The sequence below is a fragment of the Malaclemys terrapin genome, chromosome 10 (genome assembly GCF_027887155.1).
Source record: "Malaclemys terrapin pileata isolate rMalTer1 chromosome 10, rMalTer1.hap1, whole genome shotgun sequence".
NCBI classification, from domain to species: domain Eukaryota; kingdom Metazoa; phylum Chordata; order Testudines; family Emydidae; genus Malaclemys; species Malaclemys terrapin.
This window is the reverse complement of record NC_071514.1, coordinates 62,403,149-62,429,074: the sequence shown is the minus strand read 5'-3', so window position 1 is coordinate 62,429,074 and position 25,926 is coordinate 62,403,149. Positions and strand designations below refer to the sequence as shown.

Below are 25,926 nucleotides of genomic sequence, written 5' to 3'. Positions count from 1 at the left end.
GGATTTTTCACACCCACGAGCGACGCAGTTATGCCAATGTATGTTTATAGTGTTGACCTGGCCTTTGGTACCATGAGGTATTAACATGAATGTAGTCCCTGGCAGGGGTAGACAATCTTGTCTAAGTGGCCCTGTTTTGTTAGTATTATGTATCTTTTTCCTGTAATTAATATATGAACCCATGGCATTTTTGCTAAATATGTGTTACAAACGGAAAGAATAAATAAAATAGACTCTACAGCATCTTAGGAAAGGAGTAGAACTTTGAGTCTTAGGAGGTATGTCTAGCAAAAAAAAAGTGTACTTATGGCCCTGTTGACCTAGTTCCAATAAACAGCTTTAGGGAATGGCCATCTAACAAAATTTCAACTACACGCTGAATCAGAGAAACTGTCCTAACATTAAAAAAATATATAATTGAATGCTGTTTGAATGCACACCATTTCTGTAAAACAAATCCCGAACCAGATCAGCCTCTTGAAATCTTTATTTCCCATTTCAGTTCCTTTTTGCAGAAGGACTCTGCGGTATCCAAATATAGCCTTTTCTTGATTCACCTTTTCTACCCTGAAGACTCACTCACACATATTAAGCATAGGTTCTTCGGTTTGTTTTTATGTAAATATTTTAATCTGGAGTCATTATCCCTAATTTTAATCTAGATATTCCCTTCTTTTCCATCTGGGTGTCTAAGCTACCTTCTTTTTTGATATTCTCAGTCTTCACAGGCATAGTGAGTAAAATCCCAAGGTCACTTTCAAACTTGATTCTGTTGCATGCTAGAACTTTATTCTGTCAGCTAAGCCATGTGGCTAGTTTAATAGATTTTAGTTTAAAAAAAAAGATCCACTGGTTTATGAAATATCTCAGACCACACACAGTATCTAAGAGGCCATTGATGAAACAGGTTAACTTTAAATTACATTCAGCCTTGGCACACTGGAAGATTTATACTTGTGTGAGAAATCTCAACATGTATTTTAAAAGTGGACTTTATGGTGCCTTTTTTTTTTTTTTTTTTTACTGTTAGTATCATGTTCTAAGACCAGATGGTAGAATTGAAAATTGGCTCAGTACTTTCATAAGGTGCAAATAGCAAGTAAGCAGATCATTTAGTTATTGTGGCTTGATCTAAATATTAGCCAGAGATTATTTGACCTAAGAACTATTAATTGTCATTCCTCCTTTTAGCAACCCTAGGAATAGGTATTAATATGTGTCAGCTACATGAATCAGCAAAGCAAAGGACTGGACCACAGCAGAAATATCCATAACTGTATGAAGATATTACTGTTGAGAATAGATACACATTTGTGTCCTTTTTATGTGTCAGTTATAGTTTAATCTTTGTATAAGAAAAGTTTTAAGAGCAAATATAATTATTGAATTAATGTAGGGCTCATTTATACCATAGAGATGCATTTTGTCATGAAAAATTAGCTGCTGCTTAAATATTTTTAAGCTGTTTTTTGGGGGATGCATAAGAAAGCTGTTGATTTTATATCCTATTCATAAATTATGTTTTTGAGGGGGCATGTAAATCCAGTAACTTGTCTCTGTGGCATAGGTTACAGTTTTTAATGCAATATTATAATCAGAAGTTTGAAAATATTTGGTTCCCATTTAAAAACATTCACTTGATTAAAAATTATTTCTAAAATGATGGCTATTAACAAAAGTTATTCTCAGTGGATATTATGTTTATATGGTATTTATATACGTTTTAATCTTTTTTTTGGATGAATGGATTATTTAATCACCCATTGCCTTGTTTTTTTTTAATCTTCTCTTAACCATCACAGTATCATTAACATGCGTTTTGACACACTGGTGAAAAATGCCACCTTTTGCTTGCCCAAGATGTTTTCCTTATTTCTCTTAATGGTGGATCACCATGGCTTGGAATTCTCAGTTTTGTCCTCCTCAGATTGGTTAGTTGTAACTCATACTGCCTTGAATTGAATGTAACCATTGCAAAAAGGCTTAAACCCTTACGGTATATACCTCATTAATAACAAAGTCTGATGTATACAACACATCACATGTGTATTTCATGAACTGCACCGATTCCCCATTTATTTCAGAGCAGAGCTTGAAATCCATATCTTAATCTACAAGTTACTTAAATGAACTAGGACCTAGATACCTCAGAGAGGACTTTACAGTCTGTGATGCCTTGTGCCTGCCTCCTTCCTAAAATGACAGTGCTCCACTCCACAGAAATGATGAAGCTATATAGGCTGAGATTCTGACTAATGAAAATTGGGAAACAGTATTGTTCGCAGTGGGATTTGTCAGTAGAGATCTATTTGAGCCAAACTCGTTTAATGTTCAGATCAAGGTGTAGAACTCATTTTTTTTTTCAATTAAAGCCTTTTACTTAGAATGAATGCGCTTGTTTTTGTTTCTTGGCTTTGTTTTGTTTTTAAAGTGTGTGTTTTTTGAACACTCTAAATTCCTGCTCCTCACTTGGTTTGTCTTTTTCTGACCTCCCCTTTTTGTTCTGGGTTTTTGTACTCTTTAATTTTGTGCAGTATGCCTGTTACTATATTATCTTTACTATACCAAAAAAACCGAATAGAAGTCCAACAAAATCCTCTTGCAAGATTCATTGGTCTGTTTAATATTAAAATGTATTAAGTTTTCATACATTACTTTTGAGCATGTACATCCACTGTATTTTGTAAATGTTGATTGTGGTTGTTCAGGGGGGCATTGCAGAAGGATTCCTTCTAAAGAAGTACATAACTTTAACATTAATACAGTGTAGGCATTGCTATTACATTTAGCAATTGGTGTGTCACTTAATACATGGTACTTAACTCAAACAATCCCTAGGTACAGAGATCCTTACAGAGGAAAATGCTTCAGGATCACACAGTTCCTTTGGACATCAAGTCACTGAATTTTACTTTGCACACATATAGCTGATTCTTTGAAAATGACTTTAAAGTGGACTTTACATTCCAAGTTTGCCTGTATCGTTGCAAAACTCAAAATTCAAATGATCTTTTCCTTGCAATCCAAGGACAAAGATAACTTCAAGATTGCTAACCTTGGAAGCAAAGTTTGTAAAAATTGGATCAGACCCTATATCAGGATTAGTTAACAGATATATCTGTTTATTGTTTTAGCATTGCCTGCTATTTCACTATTACTGGCATAATCTGTGACAAAGCGCTTTTGCTTTTAGTTGGGTTCTCAACTGGAAGAAAATTGTCACAAGGGCAGAAGATAGAAGGGTGAAACACACAAAAATCCTGTGGTTGGGAGTAGCACTAGGTGTGGGAGCCTGAGGCTGATGAGACTGGCTGCAAATACATTCCATACATCTTAGATGCTTCTCAGTAGGAATTTTTTTTTTTTTTTTTGATGTGGGAGGAAAATTAATGTAGTTACATAGATTCTGGTTCTCTGTTAGTTTGAGTATAAAGTGTTAAACATTAGTGTAAGAGGAATTTTCTTTCATTGTTAGCATCCTTTATAATATAGGATTTATAGGTCCAAGACTGTTTAAAACCAGGAATCCTGCCTTTTTGCCTCTTTTTCCTACATGTCTGTTAAGTTTTTAGTCTGTTTATCAAAAGCCTCCTGTGCAGACACTGATGCATATGTATGTGTATTTATTAGTTTTGTCAGGATGTCCAGTCAGATTGCAGAGTGTACTCTATAATATTTCCATATAAAAATGATTAATCAACGTGATTCTGCCTTTCATAAAAGGTATTTAGTATATTGTATTAATTAGGACTTGGTCATTAACTAGGAGTTACAAGAAAGCAATAACTGGCTTCAAAAAGAGCAGTTCCCCTGGATAGCTATATTAATAGATTGTTGAAAGGCCTTGGCATACAATTTATGTAAGAATAAGGCCTGGTTTACACCTCAAACTTAGGTCAACCTAACTAATTTGTTCTGGGCTGTGAAAAATTTCATGCCCTGTGCCACAGTTAGATTTACCAAATCCTCACTTTGGCAGTAGCTAGGTTGACAGAAAAATTCTTCTATTGACCTAGCTGTGCCTAATCAGGTGTGGATTTACTATTGTGATGGGAAAAACCCCTTCTGTCGCTGTAGTGAGCGTTCGTGCTACGTCGATGAAGCTGCGGCATTCAGTTCAGGATTACAAAACCAGTTTATAAGATGACTCAATTCACGATTCCTTTCTTCGTAATCATGTCAGCTGTGCTCTAAATTTGTTGTCAATAATTGGTATAGTTACGCTACCAGGAGTCATTTTCCTTCTGTTATTGGGCCAAGAAAATTTTCCTGTTTATAAAGTCCTAATAGAAGTAAATGTCTTTAACCCAATGTGGAATGTATGGCTCCAGACTAACTGGATGGATGAATAGACCTCTCAATTATACTCCAGAGTCTCAGCCTTCATTTATTTAAAAAAAAAAAAAAAAAGCCTTTAGCTGTTACTGTTGCAAAGAAAACTTTCCAAATGTGAAGCAAATGTAACTGATCCAGAGAAATCTGCCTGAGTTTGGAGAGAGCTGCAGTCCTGAGTTGAAAACAGACCTGTTCACTTCAGTGGGTGCTAACTCCAGTGCCAATGATGACCTTTTAAATGTGAACTATTTCACTGTTCATCAAACCATGGCAGAAAGAAGAGGGGAATACAATATTATGGCGCTCCACACTAGCAGTTTTCAAAGGGCAAAGGGTTAGGCGTTGTCTACACTGAACTTTTGTTGGTAAGGGGTGTGGCTCCGCCCCCCCCCCCAAAACAAACAAACACAAACAAAAACAAAAAACACCAAACAAAAAGCGCTGATATGGACAGCACTTTGCCAGCAGGAGAGTTCTCCTATTGTCAAAGCTACCACCTCTTGTGGGTGGATTTATTTTGTCAGTGGGAGAGCTCTCTCCTGCTGACAAAGCGGCTACACTGCGCACCTTTTAGTGGCATGGATGTAGATTAAGATCTTGGATGGAGACATATATAGCACCATTACCACAGTGTCTGAGTGCCTCACAATCTTTAATGTATTTAACTTCACAACACCCTGTGAGGTGGAGAAAGTACTATTATCCCTTTTGGACATATGATGAGGCACAGAGGCTAAAGTGACTTGCCCCAAGTAACACAGAAAATCAGTGGCAGAGCAGGGAGTTGAGCCTCGGTGTCCCAAATTCCAGATTAGTGATCTAACCATTGGACAGTCCTTCCTGAACATCAAGGTGAGATGATGGGAGGGGTGTATGTGCGTGAGAGAGACAGTGTGTGTATGATTGGATTCATATTCCTGAAGCAGATCTAAGCTTTCAGAAGCTTGAGAAACACTATTTAACAGCGTGGCTGGAGCTGCTCCGGCAGGCTGGGCAGCGTGGCCTCAGCCTGCTCCGGTGGGTCAAACTGGGTGGCACGGCTGCAGCGTGTTCCAGCAGGGTGGGCCGGGCGGCGCGGCTGCAGCGTGCTTTGGCACCCAGGGCAGTGCAGCCACAGTCTGCCAGCCCGGAGCTGCAGCTGCTTCAGAGGCTGGGGGGCAGAGCAAAGTGGCCAGAAGCGGAGAGACTCTGGCCCTGCCTCTTCCCTTCTGGCTCTGCTGGCTGTGCTGCTCTCCTTGCTCCCTCTGTTAGGGGGAGGGGCTGTGTCCCACCTCTCCCTCTCTATACCCATTCATAAGCCGACCCCCGTCTCTGGTGCTTCCCTTTTTTACTAAAAAAAATTTGGCTTATGAACAAATATATACGGTAGTTCTCAAAGTGGTGTTATGTGGATGTGCTAAATATCTTTTGAAACCTGTTTCACTGAGTTTTGAAACCACACCCAGAACTCATTTAGTTTTAAAACTAGTATGTACAAATCTTAATGACATTTTACTTAAATTACACTGCTCTACAGCCAAAATGCTTCTGAAATAAATGTAGTCAAACTTTACTAATTCTGGGTCACTGAGAACGAAAATGGTGCTTAAAATTGTTGATTGGCTCTAGTTTTCAAGATATGCTATTGGGTCAGTATATATGACCCTTGATTTGGGAATGGCGGAGGATAAGTGAGTTATAAAGGGAAGGGATCTCAATTTAAACCAGAAATGACTAAAATACATCTTTGACTGGATCTATGAATAAATCTATGACTGGGTTTGGACAGTACTTGCTTTTTAGGCAAAACAATGAATGATGCAATCTGAAGCTGGTATTGTGTCATACATGATATGATTTGCATAATGTTATTCCTAGAAGTCATGGATGATGCAATCATAAGGAAGCTTACATCACTCTGCTGAACAAATTGCCCTATATCAGCTCTAGAAATCATACGGTGTCGTGCTCTTATTTGTCAGTGTTTGATTTTGCAAAGGGACACATTTCTGTTTAGCCAAAGTGAGCAGAGATGCCTCGTACTTGTGTGAACAGTGCAGATAACTTCTGCTAAGTTTGTGGTGAAGTGACTTTTGCATCACAAAAGCGCAGTATAACCACTATGGTTAAGAAAGCCTATCACCTTTATTTTGGCTGCAAAATTGGAGATCAGGACAAGAGATGGGCCCCACACATACGCTGCAACACTGGTGCAACAAATCTTCGCCAGTGGTTGAACAGGAAAAGGAAATCTATGCCTTTTGCAGTGCCAATGATTTGGAGAGAGCCAACAGATCATACCAACAATTGTTACTTCTGCATGGTGCCTCCAGTTGGGAAAGGTGTGTCAAAGAAGAAAAAGTGGACTGTGCATTATCCAAACATTCCATCAGCTATACGCCCAATACCCCACAGAGAAGGACTGCCGGTTCCTGATGCACCAGAATCATTCTCACTTGAGTCAGACGAGGAAGAGGATGAAATTTCTGGTCCTGAACCATCAATGTCACAGGACCCACATTTTCTCCCATCCTCCTCCTCTGAACCACACCTCATAACACAAGGTGAACTGAATGACTTTGTCTGGGATTTGGAACTACCCAAGAGTAAGGCAGAGCTGTTGGGCTCCAGACTATAGCAGTGGTATCTCCTGGCAAGTGATGTTAGGGTTTCCATGTTCCGTGACCGTCAAAATGATCTTGTCCCATTCTTCTTCACGGAAGGTGATCTTGTAGCCTGCAACAACATCGATGGTGTGATGGCAGCCCTCAACATCGTTCACGATCCAGATGAGTGGAGACTGTTCATTGATTCATCGAAGACGAGTCTTAAAGCTGTTTTACTGCATAATGGCAATGTTTTGCCATCAATTCCAGTTGGTCATGCAGTCCATATGAAGGAAACCTATGACAACATGAAACAACTTTAGAGGTGCATAAACTATGACCAACATTTGTGGCGATTTGAAGGTTGTTGCTCTCTTGCTTGGTCTGCAGACTGGATACACAAAGTACTGCTGTTTTCTCTGCGAATGGGATAGTCGTGCAAGTGATTCCCACTACATCAAGGAAGATTGACCACTCCGACAGTCATTGGAGCCTGGGAGGAAAAGTGTTCAGCATCCACCACTTGTTGAATCAAGGAAGATTTTGTTACCACCCTTACACATCAAGCTGGGTCTGATGAAGAACTTTGTCAAGGCCATTGACAAAACACAAGCAGCTTTCAAGTACCTTCGTGGAAAATTTCCAAAGTTAAGTGAAGCTAAGATAAAGGAGGGTGTCTTTGTTGGTCCTCAGATTCGTGAACTTCTTCGAGATGATGCATTTGCCCATGCACTGCGTGGCAAGGAAAAGACGGCATGGAAAGCCTTCCAGTTAGTGGTAATAAATTTTCTCGGAAACAACAAGGTAGACAACTACAGGTTGTTGGTGGAAAACCTCCTCAAGGCATACAAAAGCCTTGGTTGCAACATGTCACTAAAGATACATTTTTGCACTCTCATCTAGATTTTTTTTCCCACCGAACTGCAGAGCAGTGAGCGACGAGCACGGCGAGCGATTTCACCAGGACATTGCAACAATGGAGAAACGCTATCAGGGCAAATGGAGCCCATCAATGCTTGCAGACTATTGCTGGACAGTGACAAGAGATGCTCCATTTAATGAATACAAGAGACAAGCCAAGAAGCGCTGAGTAGACACTGAATAGGACTAAACTATGTACATAATAGTTTTTTGCCTTTTCTTTCATAATAAATTTGATTTATATTACCTTTTGCTGATTTTTAAAGTGTTACATAAACAGGACAGGTGAAATATCATGTAAAGCAACCATAAACACATGAAAAGACCTAGGTTTACAGCCAATCAGTTGTTTTAATGGTCATATTTGAATTCAGCACATCAAAATACATAATAAATAGCACATTTTATCTCCGAAGCAGACGACTTCTCAAAAATTGTAGACCAGTGTTATTTAATATAAATATTGCTATTACCATTTAAATGCAAACCTTCCCCTGCTTATACTCCTAGCAAACATCCAGGTATTATGCTAATTAATGTTTTGGGGTTACCCGTGTCAACTTGATAGTCCATTTGGCATGGCATAAGAAGGAGACAGATGACTGAATGCTCAAATAGCTGAATCTCTGATTACAAGGAATTCGGCTGGTTCAGAAAATTAAGATGTATGCCGTCCTTCTTTTTAAATTTTAAAACTGGGGGAAATGGTGCAGCTTGATGGGCTTTAGTGGTTTTCAATAATATATTGTCAGCAGCAAGTCAAGATTACTACTAAATAGCTTTCACTGACTCTCTTTGGTTCTTAACTGGGTATGTAATCAAATAAAATATAACAGTAGGGTTGACTTGGAAGGGAGAGCTAGTCACTGCATATCTTGTCACAATTATAGTAGCCTTGCTCCTTCTGGGTGGTATCAGTCTGTTTATCCCTGTATCAGAAGGGTTCGTTCTTCCTCTTAATTACCCTGCTCTTGCTCTAGAACTTTGCCAAACTGGATAATGGCAGTTTGCTCTACCTAGCAATGGTTGTTGGGCAGAGCCTTGCTTTTGCTGTTGCAGAGGTAGGTCAATTATCTAGTAAAGCAGTGAGAACATAAGGAGGGATGTAGTACTGTAAAACACATCACTTAGGGTGTTGTCTGTAGGGTTGGACTAAGTGCCTTGCCTTCAGCAAAGGTATATCATCACATTATCATCTTTGGAATGTTCATAGGCAAGACTTAAGAGTTGTTAAACCTTTCCAATAGCCTTGCTGCTTTTGTAGCTATATCTGAGAAGAAAAGTTAGTGCAAACCTAAATTGCCATGTAGGTCACAAGGCTTTTTTGTATGCCTTTAGATGGTTAGTCCAAGGATGGTATTTCAGCCTCTATCACAATGGTCCCTAAACGGTGGAGTGCAACCCTAAGGAGGGGCACGGAAGAACATTTGGGAGGGATGCATGGCGGAGTCCAGGCCAGCTCCCGCAGGGGGTGGGGTGGGAGCTCCACTTAGCCCCACTCTGCCCCCAGATCAGCTCCAACTGCAGCTCCACTCAACCCCCAGACCACCTCCGGCCCCAGCACAGCTCTGCCCTCATTCCCTCGCCCTCCCGCCCCTCTCCAGCTCCACTCAAGCCTCAGCTCCACCCCCATCCTAGTTCTGCTCCCAGCTCCGCCTTCAGCCCAAGCTTCTCTGCTGAGGAAGCCTTGGCTGTGCAGTAATGGAGGAGGGGTGCAGACAGATTCCATTACTGGTAAGTGGGGAACACAACAGGAAAAGTTGGGGACAACTTCTCTATCATCATTATGTAAGAAAATAATTGGTCAACAATTTTATTTTTCACTTTGGGTTCTTCCAAGGACTGTCAATTTCACGTAATTAGCCACATGAGCCAAGTCAGCACTAGAAGATAAACTATTGAATGATTCTTAGCAGCAGGCTTCTCTGTCTAGTATTGAAAACGGCTTAGGTGCTGGTGTAGAGTGGACAAAACAGTTTTTCATTACCATTTCTGAAAGCATGACTGAGACAAACTATTTCTGCAAATTAAAGTAAAAAATGTTTATATCCACTGTAGAAAAGTTCTGATATGTAGTTGAGCCAGCTAGATAAGTTGGTGTATCTAATAAAACCTTATGTTAAAGAAAAATGCACACAAATTCTATTGTCTTGTGAACAAGACATAAGACTTTTAGTTGCATCTACAGCTTACAAATGATATTAAGATTGTATAAAAATTGGTTAAAATGAATAAGTTGTCAATATATCCAGAGACTGCCTCAGTAAAACTATAAAACCGTGCAAATGACAAATTAAAAAACATCTGTTCAGTGTTCATACCAAAGTGATAAACATTTCATTTATATAAAACATAATTATCAATCATACAATGAGTTAAATCTGTAGAAAGTTGGTAGTAGTTTGGCCAAAGTTTAATTAAAATATTTGTAGGGTAAGGACTTTAATGGTGGCCATTGGTCCACTGAATAATTGTATGAATTTTGATGTTTTATGCGCTTCTACAACAAGGGTGAGGCACATTTTAAATACAAAAAATAACAAGTAATATCTAGCTCTTATATATAGCTTTTCACCCATAGAGTTCAATAAAAGGACACTAGATTTTGCTTGTTCGCAGACCCTCGGTAGCCAGCAAGAAGTTACTATTATCTGGCAGTTTCTAGTAATTGGAAGGCAAAGATGCAGAGCTGTACCTGGGGAGGAATGCTGGGATGTGCTTTCCCTGGCAGCTGCGCTGCAGGGAGGGCAGCAGCTAGGAGCGTGGTTTGCAGTCTATGGAGAGTGAATGTGATGCAAGTAGCCAAAGCAATCACTCAGGTGCTGCTACGAAAGTTTGTGACTCTGGGAAATGTGCAGGCTATAGTGGATGGTTTTGCTGCAATGGGATTCCCTAACTGTGGTGGGGCAATAGACGGAACCCATATCCCTATCTTGGCACCGGAGCACCAAGCCACCGAGTACATAAACCGCAAGGGGTACTTTTCAATGGTGCTGCAAGCACTTGTGGATCACAAGGGACGTTTCACCAACATCAACGCGGGCTGGGCGGGAAGGGTTCATGACGCTCGCGTCTTCAGGAACACTACTCTGTTTAAAGGGCTGCAGCAAGGGACTTACTTTCCGGACCAGAAAATAACCGTTGGGGATGTTGAAATGCCCATAGTTATTCTTGGGGACCCAGCCTACCCCTTAATGCCATGGCTCATGAAGCCGTACACAGGCAGCCTGGACAGGAGTCAGGAGCTGTTTAACTACAGGCTAAGCAAGTGCAGAATGGTGGTAGAATGTGCATTTGGCCGTTTAAAAGGTCGCTGGAGATCATTATTGACTCGCTCTGACCTCAGCCAAAGAAATCTCCCCATTGTTATTTCTGCTTGCTGTGTGCTCCACAATCTCTGTGAAAGTAAGGGGGAGACCTTTATGGCGGGGTGGGAGGCTGAGGCAAATCGCCTGGATGCTGATTACGCGCAGCCAGACACCAGGGCAATTAGAAGATCACACCATGAAGCGCTGTGCATCAGAGAAGCTTTAAAAACCAGTTTCATGGCTGGCCAGGCTACAGTGTGAAATATCTGTTTGTTTCTCCTTCATGAAAACCCGCCCCCTTTATTGACTGATTTTCTGTAAGGAACCCACCCTGCCCCTTCCCCCAGCTTTCTTTCAAACCAAATAAAGTCACTATCATTTAAAAATCATTTATTCTTTATTAATAGATTAGAAAAAGAGGGAGGGAACCCGGGTGGTATTTGGGAGGAGGATTGCTGGGAAGGAAAAAGCCACAAAGAAAAGGTTAAAAAAATGACAGCCTTTTGCTTGGGCTGTCTACTGGGGTGGAATGGGAAGGTGTACGGAGCCTCCCCCCCCGAGTTCTTACACGTCTGGGTGAGGAGGATACGGAACATGGGGAGGGGGGAGGGTGGAACAGGGACTGAAGCGGCAGTCTGTTTTCCAGCAGCCGTTCCTGAACCTCCACCAGACGCCGGAGCAGCCCCAGCGTTGCATCCTTTATCCTCTGGTCTTCCTGCCGCCACCTCTCATCTCGAGCGTCCCTCCTCTCCTCACGTTGGTCCCTCCTCTCCTCACGTTGGTCCCTCCTCTCCTCACGTTCACTGACTTCTTTCCTATACTTTGAAACTGTTTCCTTCCACTCATTCACATGAGCTCTGTCACTGCGGCTGGATTCCATAATTTCCGAAAACATCTCCTCTCGCGTTCTCTTCTTACGACGCCTTATCTGTGATAACCTTCGGGATGGAGGAGGGAGGCTTGAGGAATTTGCAGCTGCTGTAGGGAGGGGAAAAAAGAGAGAATTGTTTTAAAAGCTACATTTTGCAGAACAATGCTTATACTCTTTCACGGTGACCAACACTGTTCACATTACATAGCACATGTGATTTCTGTGCAAGGTCGCATTTTGCCTCTTAATGCTGAGTGCCTGTGGCTTTGCTGCTAGAGATCACAGGTCTGGGCAACAGAATTCAGCTTGCATGCGGCCATGGTAAGCCATTGTTTTACAGCTTCTGCACCCTCCTTTCCCACATACCAAGCATAGCCTGTAGAGTGCTGCAGAAGCCTGGCCAATCTCAGCCAGTTTGGGGGGGGGGGGCAGTGTGGGGGGGCTTGTCTGGGCCCCTTCAGGCAAGTAGAGTGCTGCGGTTTTTCTGTTAACATTCAGCAGCACCAGAAAACAAACTAACCACCCCCCCCCTCGCCATGAATTCTCTGGGATGATCGCTGTACCCCTCCCCCCCACCGCGTGGCTGGTATCAGGGAAGATCCCTGCAGGCACCAAACTAACCCCCCCCCCCCCCGCCGCCGCCGCCCCCCTCCCGCCATGAATTCTCTGGGATGATCACGGTACCCCTCCCCCCACCGCGTGGCTGGTAACAGGGAAGATCCCTGCTAGCCAAACGCGAAAAACTCAGGGCCAATTTCCCATCTGCGCTTGGCTAACTGCAGGGAAGGATTTATTTTCCGCCACAGGCAAACAGCCCAGTAGGAACGGCCACCTCTGTCCCCTTAATTAAGTTCCCGTATTTCAACCAGGTTACCAGGAGTGATATCACTCTCCTGAGGATTACACAACAAGATAAAGAACGGATGTTGCTTGAATGCCAGCAAACACCGGGACCATACGCTGCCAGGCTTTGTCAGGCAATGATACCAGATTACTTGCTGCAAGCATGGCGTGGTCAAGTGTCCTACCATGGAGGAGGGAATAAGGATGCACTGCCCAGAAACCTTCTGGCAAGGCTTTCGGAGTACCTCCAGGAGAGCTTCATGGAGATGTCCCTGGAGGATTTCCGCTCCATCCCCAGATACGTTAACAGACTTTTCCAGTAGCTACAGACTTTTCCAGTAGCTGAACTGACCGCGAATGCAAAGTCAGGCAAAGTAATCATTAAAAACCGTTTGCTTTTAAAACAAGTTTTATATTTTAAAAGGTAAACTCACCTGAGGTCCCTTCCATGGGGTCAGAGTCTTGGGTACTGGCTTGGGAGGGTACTTCAGTCAGGGTGATAAAAAGATCCTGGCTGTTGGGGAGAATGGAGTGCTGTGTGCTCTCTGCAAGCTCATCCTCCTCCTCCTCCTCCTCCTCTACCCCATCGGCAGAATCCTCAGGCGTCGCTGATGAGACTATCCCCGACCCAGAATCCACAAACACAGGTGGGGTAGTGGTGGCAGCCCCCCCTAGAATTGCATGCAGCTCGGCGTAGAAGCGGCATGTCCGCGGCTCTGACCCGGAGCGACCGTTTGCCTCCTTTGTTTTTTGATAGGCTTGTCTGAGCTCCTTGACTTTCACGCGGCACTGATCTGAGTCCCTATTGTGGCCTCTCTCCATCATGCCCTTGGAGATTTTTTCAAAAGTTTTTGCATTTCGTCTTTTAGAACGAAGTTCTGCAAGCACTGAATCCTCTCCCCATACAGCGATCAGATCCAGTACCTCCCTCACGGTCCATGCTGGTGCTCTTTTTCGATTATCAGCCTGCATGGTTACCTGTGCTGATGAGCTATCTGTGGTCACCTGTGCTCTCCACGCTGGGCAAACAGGAAATGGAATTCAAATGTTCGCGGGGCTTTTCCTGTCTACCTGGCCAGTGCATCCGAGTTTAGATTGCTGTCCAGAGCGGTCACAATGATGCACTGTGGGATAGCTCCCGGAGGCCAATACCATCGAATTGCGGCCACACTAACCCTAATTCGAATTGCTAAAATCGATTTTGGCACTACTCCGCTCGTCGGGGTGGAGTACAGAAATCGATTTAAAGGGCCCTTTACATCGAAATAAATAGTGTCGTTGTGTGGACGGTTGCAGGGTTAATTCGAATTAAAGCTGATAAATCCGAATTAAAGTCGTAGTGTAGACCAGGCCTAAATGTGAGAGATGACAAGTGGATACAACACAGGCAGAAAAGCACAAGGTAACAGTGGGATGATTGTGATTAGCGTAATAGGCTACATGCCATAGTCATCACTGCTTATCTGGTCATTGTTGAGTGTTTTGCAGGTATGGCAGAGGTTACAGATAGCAAGTCTGATCCTGCAGAAAGTTATTTGTCATGTGTTTAATGATGATCTCATTTTCCATTTTTTCTTTTACACTGTTAGTCCTTGTCCTAAAGTGCTTATAAGCTACAATCAGTGAAGCAATAATATGCTTTTTTAATTAAATCAAAAAAAGAGAGAGAGAGAAAACAGGGAGAGAAGCCAGGATAGGGAAGGAACAATTAACTAATATTTAGATGAGTTAAATATAGTCAATTCGTCAAGGCCTGATGAAATTCATCCTAGGGTACTTAAGGAACTTGCTGAAACAATCTCTGACCCATTAGCAATTATCTTCAAGATCTCATGGAGATTTAGTGAGGTCCCATAGAAATGGAGAAGGGCAAACTTACTACCAATCTTTAAAAAGGGAAAAAAGCAGGAACCAAGGAATTTATAGATCAGTCAGCCAAACTTTGATACCTGGAAAGACACTGACACAAATTATTAAACAAGCAGCTTGTAAGCACACAGAGGATAATTAGGTGATAAGTAATAGCTGGCATTGGTTTGTTCTTGACAAATCCATCTAATTTCTTTCTTTAACTAGGTAACCTGTAGCGAATGGAGGGAAGTAGTGGATACCTCAACTTTAGTCAGACATTTAATACAATCCTAAATGACACTCTCATAAGCAAATTAGGGAAATATGGTCTACCTGAAATTACTTTAAGGGGTTGCACAACTGGTTGAAAAACAATATGTTCAAAGAGTAGTTATCAATGCTTTGCTGTCAGACTGGGAGGACGTATCAAGTGGGGTTCTGTAGGGGTCTGTTTTAGTTGCGGTACTATTCAGTATTTTTTTAATGACTTGGAGATAATGTAGTGGAGAGCATGCTTATAAAATTCCCAGATGTAGATGTAGGCTGAGAGGGTTCTCAATCACTTTGGAGGACGGGATGAGAATTCAAAAGGACCTTGTTAAATTGGAGGATTGGTCTGAAATCAATAATTAGAAATTTAATAAAGACAAGTACAAAATACTACACTTAGGAAGGAAAAATTAAATACAAAATGAGAAATAGCTCACTAAACAGATTGCAGATTGAATGAGTCAACAATATGCGTCACCAAAAAAGACAAATATCATTCTGTGATGCATTAACAGGAGTGTAGGATGTAAGAAATGAGAAGTTATTGTTTTGCTCTAGTCAAGAATATTGAGGCCTCAGCTGGAGTAGTTTTGAGTACCTCACTTTATGAAAGATGTGGACAAATTGGAGAGTCCAGAGGAAAACAGCAAAAATAAGAGGTTTGGAAAACATCACCCATGAGGAAAGGTTGAAAGAATTGAGTATGTTTTTAGTCCAGGGAAGAGAAGACTTAGGTGGGACATAAGACTTCAAATATGTAAAAGGTTGTCAGTTGTCCTCCATATCCACTGAGGATAGGACAAGAAGAAATCTGCTTAGTTTGATGCAGTGGATATTTAGGTTAAACATTAAGAAAAACTTTCCAACTAAGTACTGGATACCTAGGAAGGTTGTGGAATCCCTGTCACTGCAGGGTTCCTTTACAACAGATTAGACAAACATCTGTCAGAGATGGTGTAGGTATACTTAATCCTGCTTCAGTGAGGAGAGTATGGACCAAATGACCTCTTGAGGCCCCTTCCAGCATACATATCTATGACTGTATGAAATCTATATACAAAGCATTTTTTGATAACATTGTACAAACTAATATATTGACCAGCTGCATTTTTCCTTTATAAATGTCCCCCCTCCGCCCTCCAAGTTTGCTTCACTATGAAAATTCTCTTGGAAAAATAATTACTCATGGAGTTTTTAGTTTCCCTGATAATCATACACTACGTCATTGATAATCATGTGTATCTGATGGAAGAATTACCTAGCTGTGTATCTCTGTAACCAGAAAATGATTCCTTTTTACCACATTCATGACACTTCTTTTTCCTTCATCTGGGAACTGCCTCTTGGCTCGTAATTTTTCTCTGAGCATCTTCACCTGGAATCTAGTCGTCCTCTCTTGTAGCTTTCCTGTTTAGCAGAATATATCAGCCTTCGAATTCTACTGCTTGTCATGGAATCAGAAAGAGCTGTGGAGTCACACAGGAATGAAATAGATGTAAATGAAACAAAAGCAAATTGGCCTCTACATTGATGATAAAAGAAAAAAAAAAAAACACTTTTTATTGTGTGTGCAGACTATGTAGTTTTTTTAAGTCATGGATGTAATCTATTCCAATAATTTTACCCTTATGTCTACATCGAGACACAGATTTACAGCTATCTTGGCACCTGCATGTTCACATACTCCTTTTCTCACCCACCCCATCTTTGTTTCCTTCTTTTATTTTGTACTTCTGTTTTTCTTAATAAATGTCTTAGGAGAATTACATTGTCTCTGAGGTGACCTCTGAAGATTACAAAATTTGTTCCAATATTCCTTTTTCTTTTTTTCATTTTGTTTTGCTACCATTCTCTTGAAGAATAAAATTATAGAACATAATTTTCGTTCAAACAGTGTTGTAGATTTAATTCCCTTTTTCCTGTGTCCCATTGCTTAATTAAGAATTGTGCTTATATTCTAACAGCAAATAGGAACAAGAAATCAACCACTATAAAGAGGGGGATTCTGCCAGTCCAATTCCTGTCTAAGCTTTGTTTTGATCTGCTTTTAGTTGCTTAAAAATCTCTTGCATACTCTTTTGTAAATTGACTGAATTTAGGGCAATGTTTTTTTTCCCTTTAGGAATTGTGTGAATTATTTCTTGCCTTCTGAGGGAGCAAAAGGTCTCTCTCTGCAGCTTTTGTTCTGTTTAGGGGCACATGAATTGACTCAAGTCTGGGGCTCCCAGTTCTGGGTTTCCCATTTGCTTTTGCTTGATCAGGAAGTCAGAGCCTCATTTTAGAGGTTTTTGTAATGGTTTTAGTGGTTACTTTGCAAAGAGTATATTAAACTGTAAAATCTTTCTTAAATTCCATATTTTGGTCATACTCATAACCAGCTCCCATAATGGGTGGTTTTTGGTGGGAGGAGGAGGAGATGGAAAGTAGAACAATGCTTGAAATTACCAGATACTGAATTTAGTGCTCATATGTCCACAAGCATGTGGGATTTTGGCTCAAGTGTGTCCTTATAAATGTCAATCTGGGTTAGCAAATGATAGCTTTAAGCAGTAAAAACAAGCATGTACAAGTGTTATTCTCTAAACACGGTAGCTTTGTAAAATTTCAACAAATATAATGTCCGTGAAATTAAATTTGTCTTCCAAATAAAAAAAAGAATGTATTAAATACCTTAAGTAGCATTACCTGTTGGTTCCTTCAGGCTGCTTAAGAAGGACATAAGAGCAATATGAGTGTTTCTTTTCAAATGGTCCAACAAAATGTAGCCTCTCAGGTAGAAAGTTAGACCTGGATTACATATTTTGCGGATAACCTGCTTGTACACGCTGATACTGAAGAAGGTCAGCCTTTAAAAAACTTATTTCAGTCTCTAGTAATATTTCCTCAGCCTTTCTGTGTTCTTTCCTGCCACACTGCTTCAGGTCTTTGCTGTCTTGGGTTGTTACTGGGTTACTTAACTTTCTTTAGTAGACAGTGTTTACTGAAAGTTTTATTCAGCTGTAAGAACCATTTTTCTAGGTTTAAAAAAAACAACTCCTAAAAAAAAGCAGCTCCTAGGATCCTGCCTAACTGCTATGGAACCTTCAGGTTTCAACTGTCTGTTTAGGACAGTAAACAAGAATTGAGCCCCTCTGTTTCCCATCAGTCTTCGCTCTCCAATTTGAAAAAATAAAAAATAAAATCAAAGCTTTATGGAACTGCTGACACTAGAAAATCTCACGTGCTCCTCTAGTCAAGCTATTCTGTTCAGCATCTGAGGTAGCAAATCTTGGTTTGTCTTCGGGCCTCCCTGCACCCAAAGGCAGGGATGTGGCAGAGTGAAAATGGGCACATCAGGTCTTTACATTCCTGCATGCTTTTGGTACATTCTTGATCTTCTTCCCAATCTGCATGCTGTAGAACAGTGGTTCTCAACCTATTTACCATTGTGGGCCACATCCAATACTACCTTTGTGGCCCTGAGGATGTCACATGGGCCACAGCTCTGGGCTGAATGGGCCGCAGGTTTGAGAACTACTGCTGTATATGATGGGGCTCAGTACAGTTACTACAACAGCCAACCATTTTCCACATTCTCATCTGTGGACATGGGATGTCAACTGAAACCAACAGCAAGTGCTTCCATATTCACTTATACTCTTTACAGCAACACCATGAAGTCTTTCAATGTTAACTTCCATCTTGAGAAGCAACTCCTTCTGACACATCTTGATTTCATAAGGCTCTATAGTTCTGGTCCAGTTAACAACCTCAGTTTGTGGGCTCCCACCACATTCTTTTTACTTTTGAGGTTTCCTCCTCTCTGTAAAAGAAACTGGTTCCAACTCTGATTTTAAATTGTCCATAAATTAGTGTCCATAAATTAACCTGGACACTGTGGTCAATGTCTTCTAAGATTCTTATGCCTGGTGATCTTAGATGTGACATATGTAACAAACAAAACCTGCAAATTACCCATGTTTCTGGCAGGTGCAACTCACCACTACTTTTGAACTAGTAGGAATTTTCTCCTCTGTCGTCATTCTTAAACTGCTATGAATATACTCGTGTCAGGCTGCATGGCTTCAATCCAGATACAATTATTTGCATTACTTTACTGCTGAACAGAGTAAGGAGTTGTCTACACATACAGAGCTGCACTGGCGCAGCTGCACTGATGCAGTTGTGCCGCTATAGTGTTTAGTGAAGATGCTGTCTACACCGACAGGAGAGCTTTGTAGGTACTCTACCTCCCCGAGAGGCAGTAGCTGTGTTGACAAGAGAAGCCCTCCTGTCAACAAACCACTGTCTACATTGGGGATTAAGTCAGTATAACTGCATTGCTCAGGGGCGTGCGACACGGTTATACTGATATAAATCTGTAGTGTAGACCAAGCCTAAGTCTTACTTCCTGGATCACTATTCTGAAAGCTAGCTGTTCCATAAGACTTTCTTGTAACATAATATCCAAAGACAGGTCCAGAAAACTGTGTGTACTAGTTTAATGTTTTGAGATGGTATATTTCAAAAGATCAAATCTTTATATAGTCCATATGCAGATGTATGTCATTGTTACTTGTTTCTGTAGTCGTATTTCAGGCTTTTTTGACCTCTGTCACCAAATGTGATTATTTAGAACCCGGGTTCTCAAACTGGGGGTTGTGACCTCTCAGGGGGTTGCAAGGTTATTGCATGAAGGGTCCTGAGCGGTCGGACTCCACCCCCAAACCACGCTTCGCTTCCAGCATTATTATAATGTTAAATATTAAAACGGTGCTTTTAATTTATAAAGGGGGTCACACTCAGAATCTTGCTGTGTAAAAGGGATCACCAGTACAAAAATTTGAGAACCACTGTTTTAGAAACTGCCAACACTTTTCTTTAATCTATTCCATTTATCCCTCCTCGGTTTAATCATAGGGCTTCTCAGAATGGGCAGCAGTATCTTGTAGTGAGCTCAGTTTATTTAAAAACCTCCCCCTAACTTATTGAATGCTTTTTCTATAAGAATAAGAGATACTACTCTAGGTTAAAATAGCATTCAGAACAAATAAGTAGTTGCTGCTATTCTTATAGGGATGCTCTGTGGTGGCAAATGGGGAGGTGACCACAGAGGGCAATCTCCCTACTAGGACGTGGTCCATACTTTGAAAAAGTTTGAGACCCTCTGTCTTAATATGTTAAAACAGAATTTTAGAAAGAGTTGTAGTGATATAATTTACTTTTTGCTATTCTATTTGTCTATTTTTGCCATTTCTTTTAGCAATCAAAATTGAAAATTAGTTTATTGGTCAGTTTCATTTGAGCTATTGAGTCGGTTTCTTGCCTTTAACTTTTGATTCTTGTACTCTCTGGAACATTTAGGTTCCAAACATTGCCATAGAATGTTTGTTTGAAAACAGTTTGTACTGGAATTTAATAAACAGAGGAACATGAGACTATTTCTGCTTTCCTTCCACTTTGCAAAATCTTTTATGGTAAAGCCTGAATTGTTGGCCAAATTTGTTCTTACATTGTCTCTTTAATGAGAAATTCACAAAGGCATACACATTAACATAAGCACTGCATGAATAAAAGTTACACATTCATAAGTGCATTCCACAATGATGAGATAATAGTTCCATATGAGACAGTTGCATGCATACCAATTTAATGGAACCCAAAATAGGTTTATGGTAATCCAGTATACCTTTCAAGGAGGCTCAGATCCTCCGTTAGTATGATTCTGATTTGATTATTCCATTGGCTTCATAAATAACAATGATAAAATATCTAGCTGTCATAACATCTGTAGATCTCAGTCATTTATAAAAGTATGGTATGATTGCTTCTATTTTACAGATGATGAAACTGAAATGACTTGCCCAAGGTCACCTAGTAGGCCTGTGGCAGACCATGAATAAAACCTAAGTCACTGGAGTTCAATGCCACTGCCTTATCCACTAGGCCATACTGCCTGTGTAACAGAAGCTCTACATGCTTGTCTTCTTAAATTATTTTCTAAAAGTTTAGTGAATTTATTCTTTGTGAAAGGTGCTGCACTGAGAGCCCTGCATACTGAAATCCTCTATTTGCCCACAGAGCAAGTACAGTAGCAGTGCAGGCTGTCTTCCAGCCCCACCCCATAAATTGTCTCAGTCCATATTCATGCTCCCTACGCTTTGAGGGGTGGAAGAGGAAGAAATGGGCTGGCATTAAGTTGACTAGATCAAGTATACGCTAGCCAAGGATCCCCCCATATCAAGGGAAACTTAATTACCCTGCAAAAAGAAGAACAGGAGTACTTGTGGCACCTTAGAGACTAACAAATTTGTTAGTCTCTAAGGTGCCACAAGTACTCCTGTTCTTCTTTTTGCGGATACAGACTAACACGGCTGTTACTCTGAAACCTGTCGTTAATTACCCTGATAGGGGTAGCTTCTTGGCCTGTTTGCACCGCTGTTGTGGAGGTCAAGATCTGGTACGTAATCTTTCGGTCATACATTCCAAATGTGCATTTAGGACCATCTAGTTTCCCATTTTTTATAAAAAGCAAGAATATTTAAATGCAGAATAATGATAATGCAGCATCATGGTGCATTATTTCCATTTCCTGACTTGTATGAATTTAAAATCTCAACCACACCTAATTCGTTTAAGATGGTCTTTTTTGGTTTTGGAGAACTTCCTACTTAACTAGGGAACATAACTGAAGAGAGGATTTAAGTTAATATTTGATAGGAGGAATGAATGAGTTGTGTCCAGTGAGCATCTGAGACTCTAGCCCAGTGGTTCTCAACCTGCGGCCTGTGGGCTGTTTACAGCCCAGTCAGCACAGAGCTGTGGCCCATGTGACATCCTCAGGGCCATACAGATAGTATATGGATGTGGCCCACATAACACATTCTGGGCCGCATATGCAGCCCACAATGGTAAATAGGTTGAGAACCCCTGCTCTAGCCTCTGTATGATGAAGTACATACCATGAATGTTGCACATTGCTTCATTTAACATGTCTGAAAAAGTTATCTTATAAAGTGAAAGGCCTCAGATATAGCTGTATTTTTTTTTTTTTTTTTTTTTTTTTTAATATAAGAGGAATTGTATCCAAATAGAAGTGTTCATTCTTTCAGGGGAGGAAGTCAGTGTGCACCTGGGTCTAGACCCCTGGTAATTTTGGATTCTGCTTCTTTTGAAAAACAAGTTTGGCTCTGTCCAGGGTCCTGAATAGCCTTTGAAGGTAATAGACATGCTTGTGAACTGTGGGAGATTAACTTTAGTGTAAACAAAAGTGTGTTATATGGGCAAGGTTACTCTTACTTAAGACTGTATACCTGACATCCCTAGCCACCAAATGGTTCATGTCTTGAATGTGTTAATTGTTTTCATATGGAAACTGTGTGTTTAGACATTATATATATTCACTGTTAAAAGTATAATAAAAATCAAAACAGATATAAAAAGTAAAGAAAATGCAGGTAGCTGTATCCTTTTGAGATAAGCTTTTCAAGTCCCAAGAATTCTCACATTAAATGTGTAATTGCATAAAGGTGAAACTTATAAACAAATACATAAAAAGAACAGATTTAATATTGATCTTCAGTATTTTGTTTGTCTTTAGATAAATGTTGCAAGCCAGATGTCAGTTGTGATACAACTGATTCTAGAAAACATAAATTGGTGTTCAATCTGTGTAGATCATTTTCATTTTTAACAAATACAATGTCTTGATTACATGTTGGACAGCAAGACTTGTGTGCTACTTAATTATTTCAGTAAAAAAGATTGGTTTTTTTCCCAACAGTTATAGATTATAGATTCCAGTACTTATTCAGTGGCTGACTGCCTCTTATGATACTGGCTTGCAACCAGACTCAAAATGCTTTTGAATGGACAAAAATGAAGAGCTAGTTCAGCAGTATGGCTGCTATACTAGAGTTGTGCTTTTGACAGGTAAAAAAATAATTGGTCAAATATTGGTAAAAATGGTCTAATATTTTAAAGCACTGATTTATTGTAGCAGTAACAACAGTATAGAAAAAGAATAATGGCATTTCTACACTACAGCCCTAAATCAACCTTTGTTAGGTTGACTTACAGCCATTGCAGTAATTACTGCAGTGGCTGTTGTCCACGCTATCCTCCTCCTGTTGTTGGTTCATGTCCTCACCAGGAGCCCTTCCACCAACCGAAGAAGGGCAGCGTGGGAGGCTGAGAGCCAGGACTCTCAGCTCCGCCCAGCTCCCTGTTGGGAGCCTGGCTGCCCCCCCCCGGGCTCTCAGCTCCCAGTTTCCTGCTGGGAACGGGGCAGCCACTGTAGATAAATCTCTGATAATTTTCATATGACTTTACATTGTGCCTCTTCATATAACCTTGTGGTGGGTCTACCCACGTGTGACCTCTGTTTTCATGGGACCTTGTACCAAAGCCTCATTTAGAAACTTTGCATTGCCCTTGGTATAATATTATAGCCCCTAAGGATAGAATAAGATAGAAGAAAAATTTCTTTTTGCTAGCAGTAGAATACACTTACCCCCCCCCCCACTCTTAATCAATTGCCCTGTTGATTGAATGAGGTGTGGATGAGCAAGGCATGAAAGGCAGCACCTTCAGACAGCCTCAACTGTTGGAGAGGGGCTGGGAGCCAGACCCAAGGACAATAAAACGTGTCAAGTGGGCTCATTAAAGACAAGCAGACATACCCACGGCCTCGGGGGTTAGAAGCAAGCACCTTCTTTTGGAAACACCCTCTTTGCAGCATTGGGATAACACTCAGAAGAAAGCAGCACAAAGGACCAATGGACACAGACACAGAGTTTGAATCTGGTATAGATTTGCATAAGAGGAAAGCTGCTATAAAAGTGAGGTGTCTTGCAGAGGACCCCGGGTCTCGTCTTGTCAACATGGGAGCATCGATCCGGATCGGCAGAAGCCCGGCTCCACCCCCTCCCCCATCTAACTCACCTGGCCAGTGCAGTTAAGGGGAGCAACTAATTGGTAACAACAAGACGGAGTGTGTTTGTGTGTGTGTGAGTGTAAGTGTAATATATTATATGCATATAATACAGTGTTAAGGAATACATGTATTACTAATAAATGTGGCGTTTTGCCTTATTCCCCCTGAAAAGATCCTGTGCAGTACTTGAAGTACAACACCACCTGGACTTCTCTGTTCCCTGAGTAGAGAGCCTCCAGGCAGCAGCCTGGCTGGGAGTGGGGAGCCGGGGGCAGCCCAGCTCTAGCTGCCTGGCTTTCGTGTCAATTTCACAGAAATTGACAAGATAGTTAACAACCCACACTGCATCGCCCTAACTACATTGATATAAGTGCTACGCCTCTCATGGAGTTGGAGTTATGTCGGTGTAGTTAACATTAACATCAGCAGGACAAGGCTGTAGTGTGTACACTGACATAATTAAGTCAACATAAGCTGCCTTACGTTGACCTAACTTTTTATGGTAAGCTCTTTGGGGCAGGGAATGTGCGCTTTTATTTGCTTAATGTGCTTTGTAAACCCCAGGTACATTGATGGCCTGTTATACAAACAAAGACATACCTACCTACAGTGTTTGTTCTAGAAGATTCAAGTCAATCAAGAGGTTCAGCTTTAAATAGCTCACTAATGTCCAACAGGTCGCATTAGAATGTAGAGAAGTGAGTGATCAAGACATTTAGTTAGGCTTGCTTACAGATAGCACCATGAAACAATGAAAAAGGTGGGCTGCTGCCTACATCAGGGCATTCTTGCTGGAATATTGGAGAATGGTCAAGTAACAGGCAGTCAGTTGACCAGCTTGCCAAATGTATACTATACTACTGTGTTAATTGGGTTGGGTATTTTGAAATCCATGTTGGTGATTATTCAAGAAACAATGTGGTGACTTTCATTTCCTGCTCCATTTCTAGCAACTAAGTTAACAAACAGCTAGCTGAGCAAGAGAGAAACAGTACTAGAATATTTAACTCCTGTCATTTATGTATATTGAATCATTTGCATTTCTTTGAATTCTTTAAAGCTAGGACTCTGCAGTATTTATTAGGGAGGATGACTTGTTGATTTCATAGTGCTGCATGCTAAGTATGGTAATTGGCAGTGTCTGGCACGTACAAAGAAAAATGGCTGAATAATGATGGGTGTGAGAGCCGCAACACAAATATTTGCTGATACGCTGATGATAAATGCTTGGCCTAGTTTTTAAAATCTCTTTGGTTTGCTGTACTGTTTCTATAACAAGTGAGTTTTGGATGCATTTATGGCTTGTTAGGCCAATACACCCTATCCAGCTCAAGGGAATGCCATGTCATATAGCCTGCTGGCCAGTTAGGAGCAGGTATCAGCGAATCCACCTTGGTTTACTTGCCGTCCGAGGCTAATGAGCTCAGACTGCTTGGATTTGAAATCAGTTTACCTTCTCCTGGATGCTGTTAATATTCAGTGCAACTCATATGGGTTTCCTCACAATGGGTTACCACTCTGCAGGATGCACCTCTATTCCCTTCTATCCCCATGCAAGGATTTTTTAAATGCAGTTTTAAAATTGTAAATTAGCTTGTTAAATAAAAATAATACCCTTCATTGTAAACAGGTAGTTCCTGTCTCCCATGCATCCTACTAAATAACGTTCGTGTTCTGATAAAGATAGATTCGTACAGCTTTAGAATGTGACCTGAGAAATATGCTTCAGCATAAGAGGAGAAATATTAATTCGACCAGTACTCAGCTGAGCTAAATGTATAATCCTAAACTTAATAAACTTATATGAATGTATATCTTAATCATCAGCTTCAGATACAAAGTCTGATATCCCCATTTCTGTTCTGTAGCACGTGTGTGGGTGTCATTGTCTTTTAGAGCCATTCTGTAGCCTTTATCCTGCAATAGATCTGCCCAAAAGAGACTCTTATGCCTGCCTAGTGTCTTACTGAAGTTAGTAGGCCACTCTATAGGCAAAAGGATCTGCTCACTTGGATCTGATTTTAATGG

The 25,926-nt window shown here is 40.9% G+C and overlaps 2 protein-coding genes across 2 annotated transcripts in view; one reads left to right on the top strand and one right to left on the bottom strand.

The window, feature by feature from the left end:
* Positions 1-25,926, top strand: part of USP7 (ubiquitin specific peptidase 7) — a 102,914-nt gene that overhangs the window by 14,651 nt on the left and 62,337 nt on the right. The gene's annotated exons all lie outside the window — the stretch shown is intronic.
* LOC128843891 (SRRM2 protein homolog rsr-2-like) lies at positions 11,415-13,704 on the bottom strand. The gene is made up of 2 exons (XM_054041017.1): positions 13,298-13,704; positions 11,415-12,127 (listed from the first exon to the last, which is right to left on the bottom strand). The coding sequence occupies exons 1-2, from the start codon at positions 13,686-13,688 to the stop codon at positions 11,634-11,636; spliced, it is 885 nt and encodes a 294-aa protein (XP_053896992.1). The 5' UTR covers positions 13,689-13,704; the 3' UTR covers positions 11,415-11,633.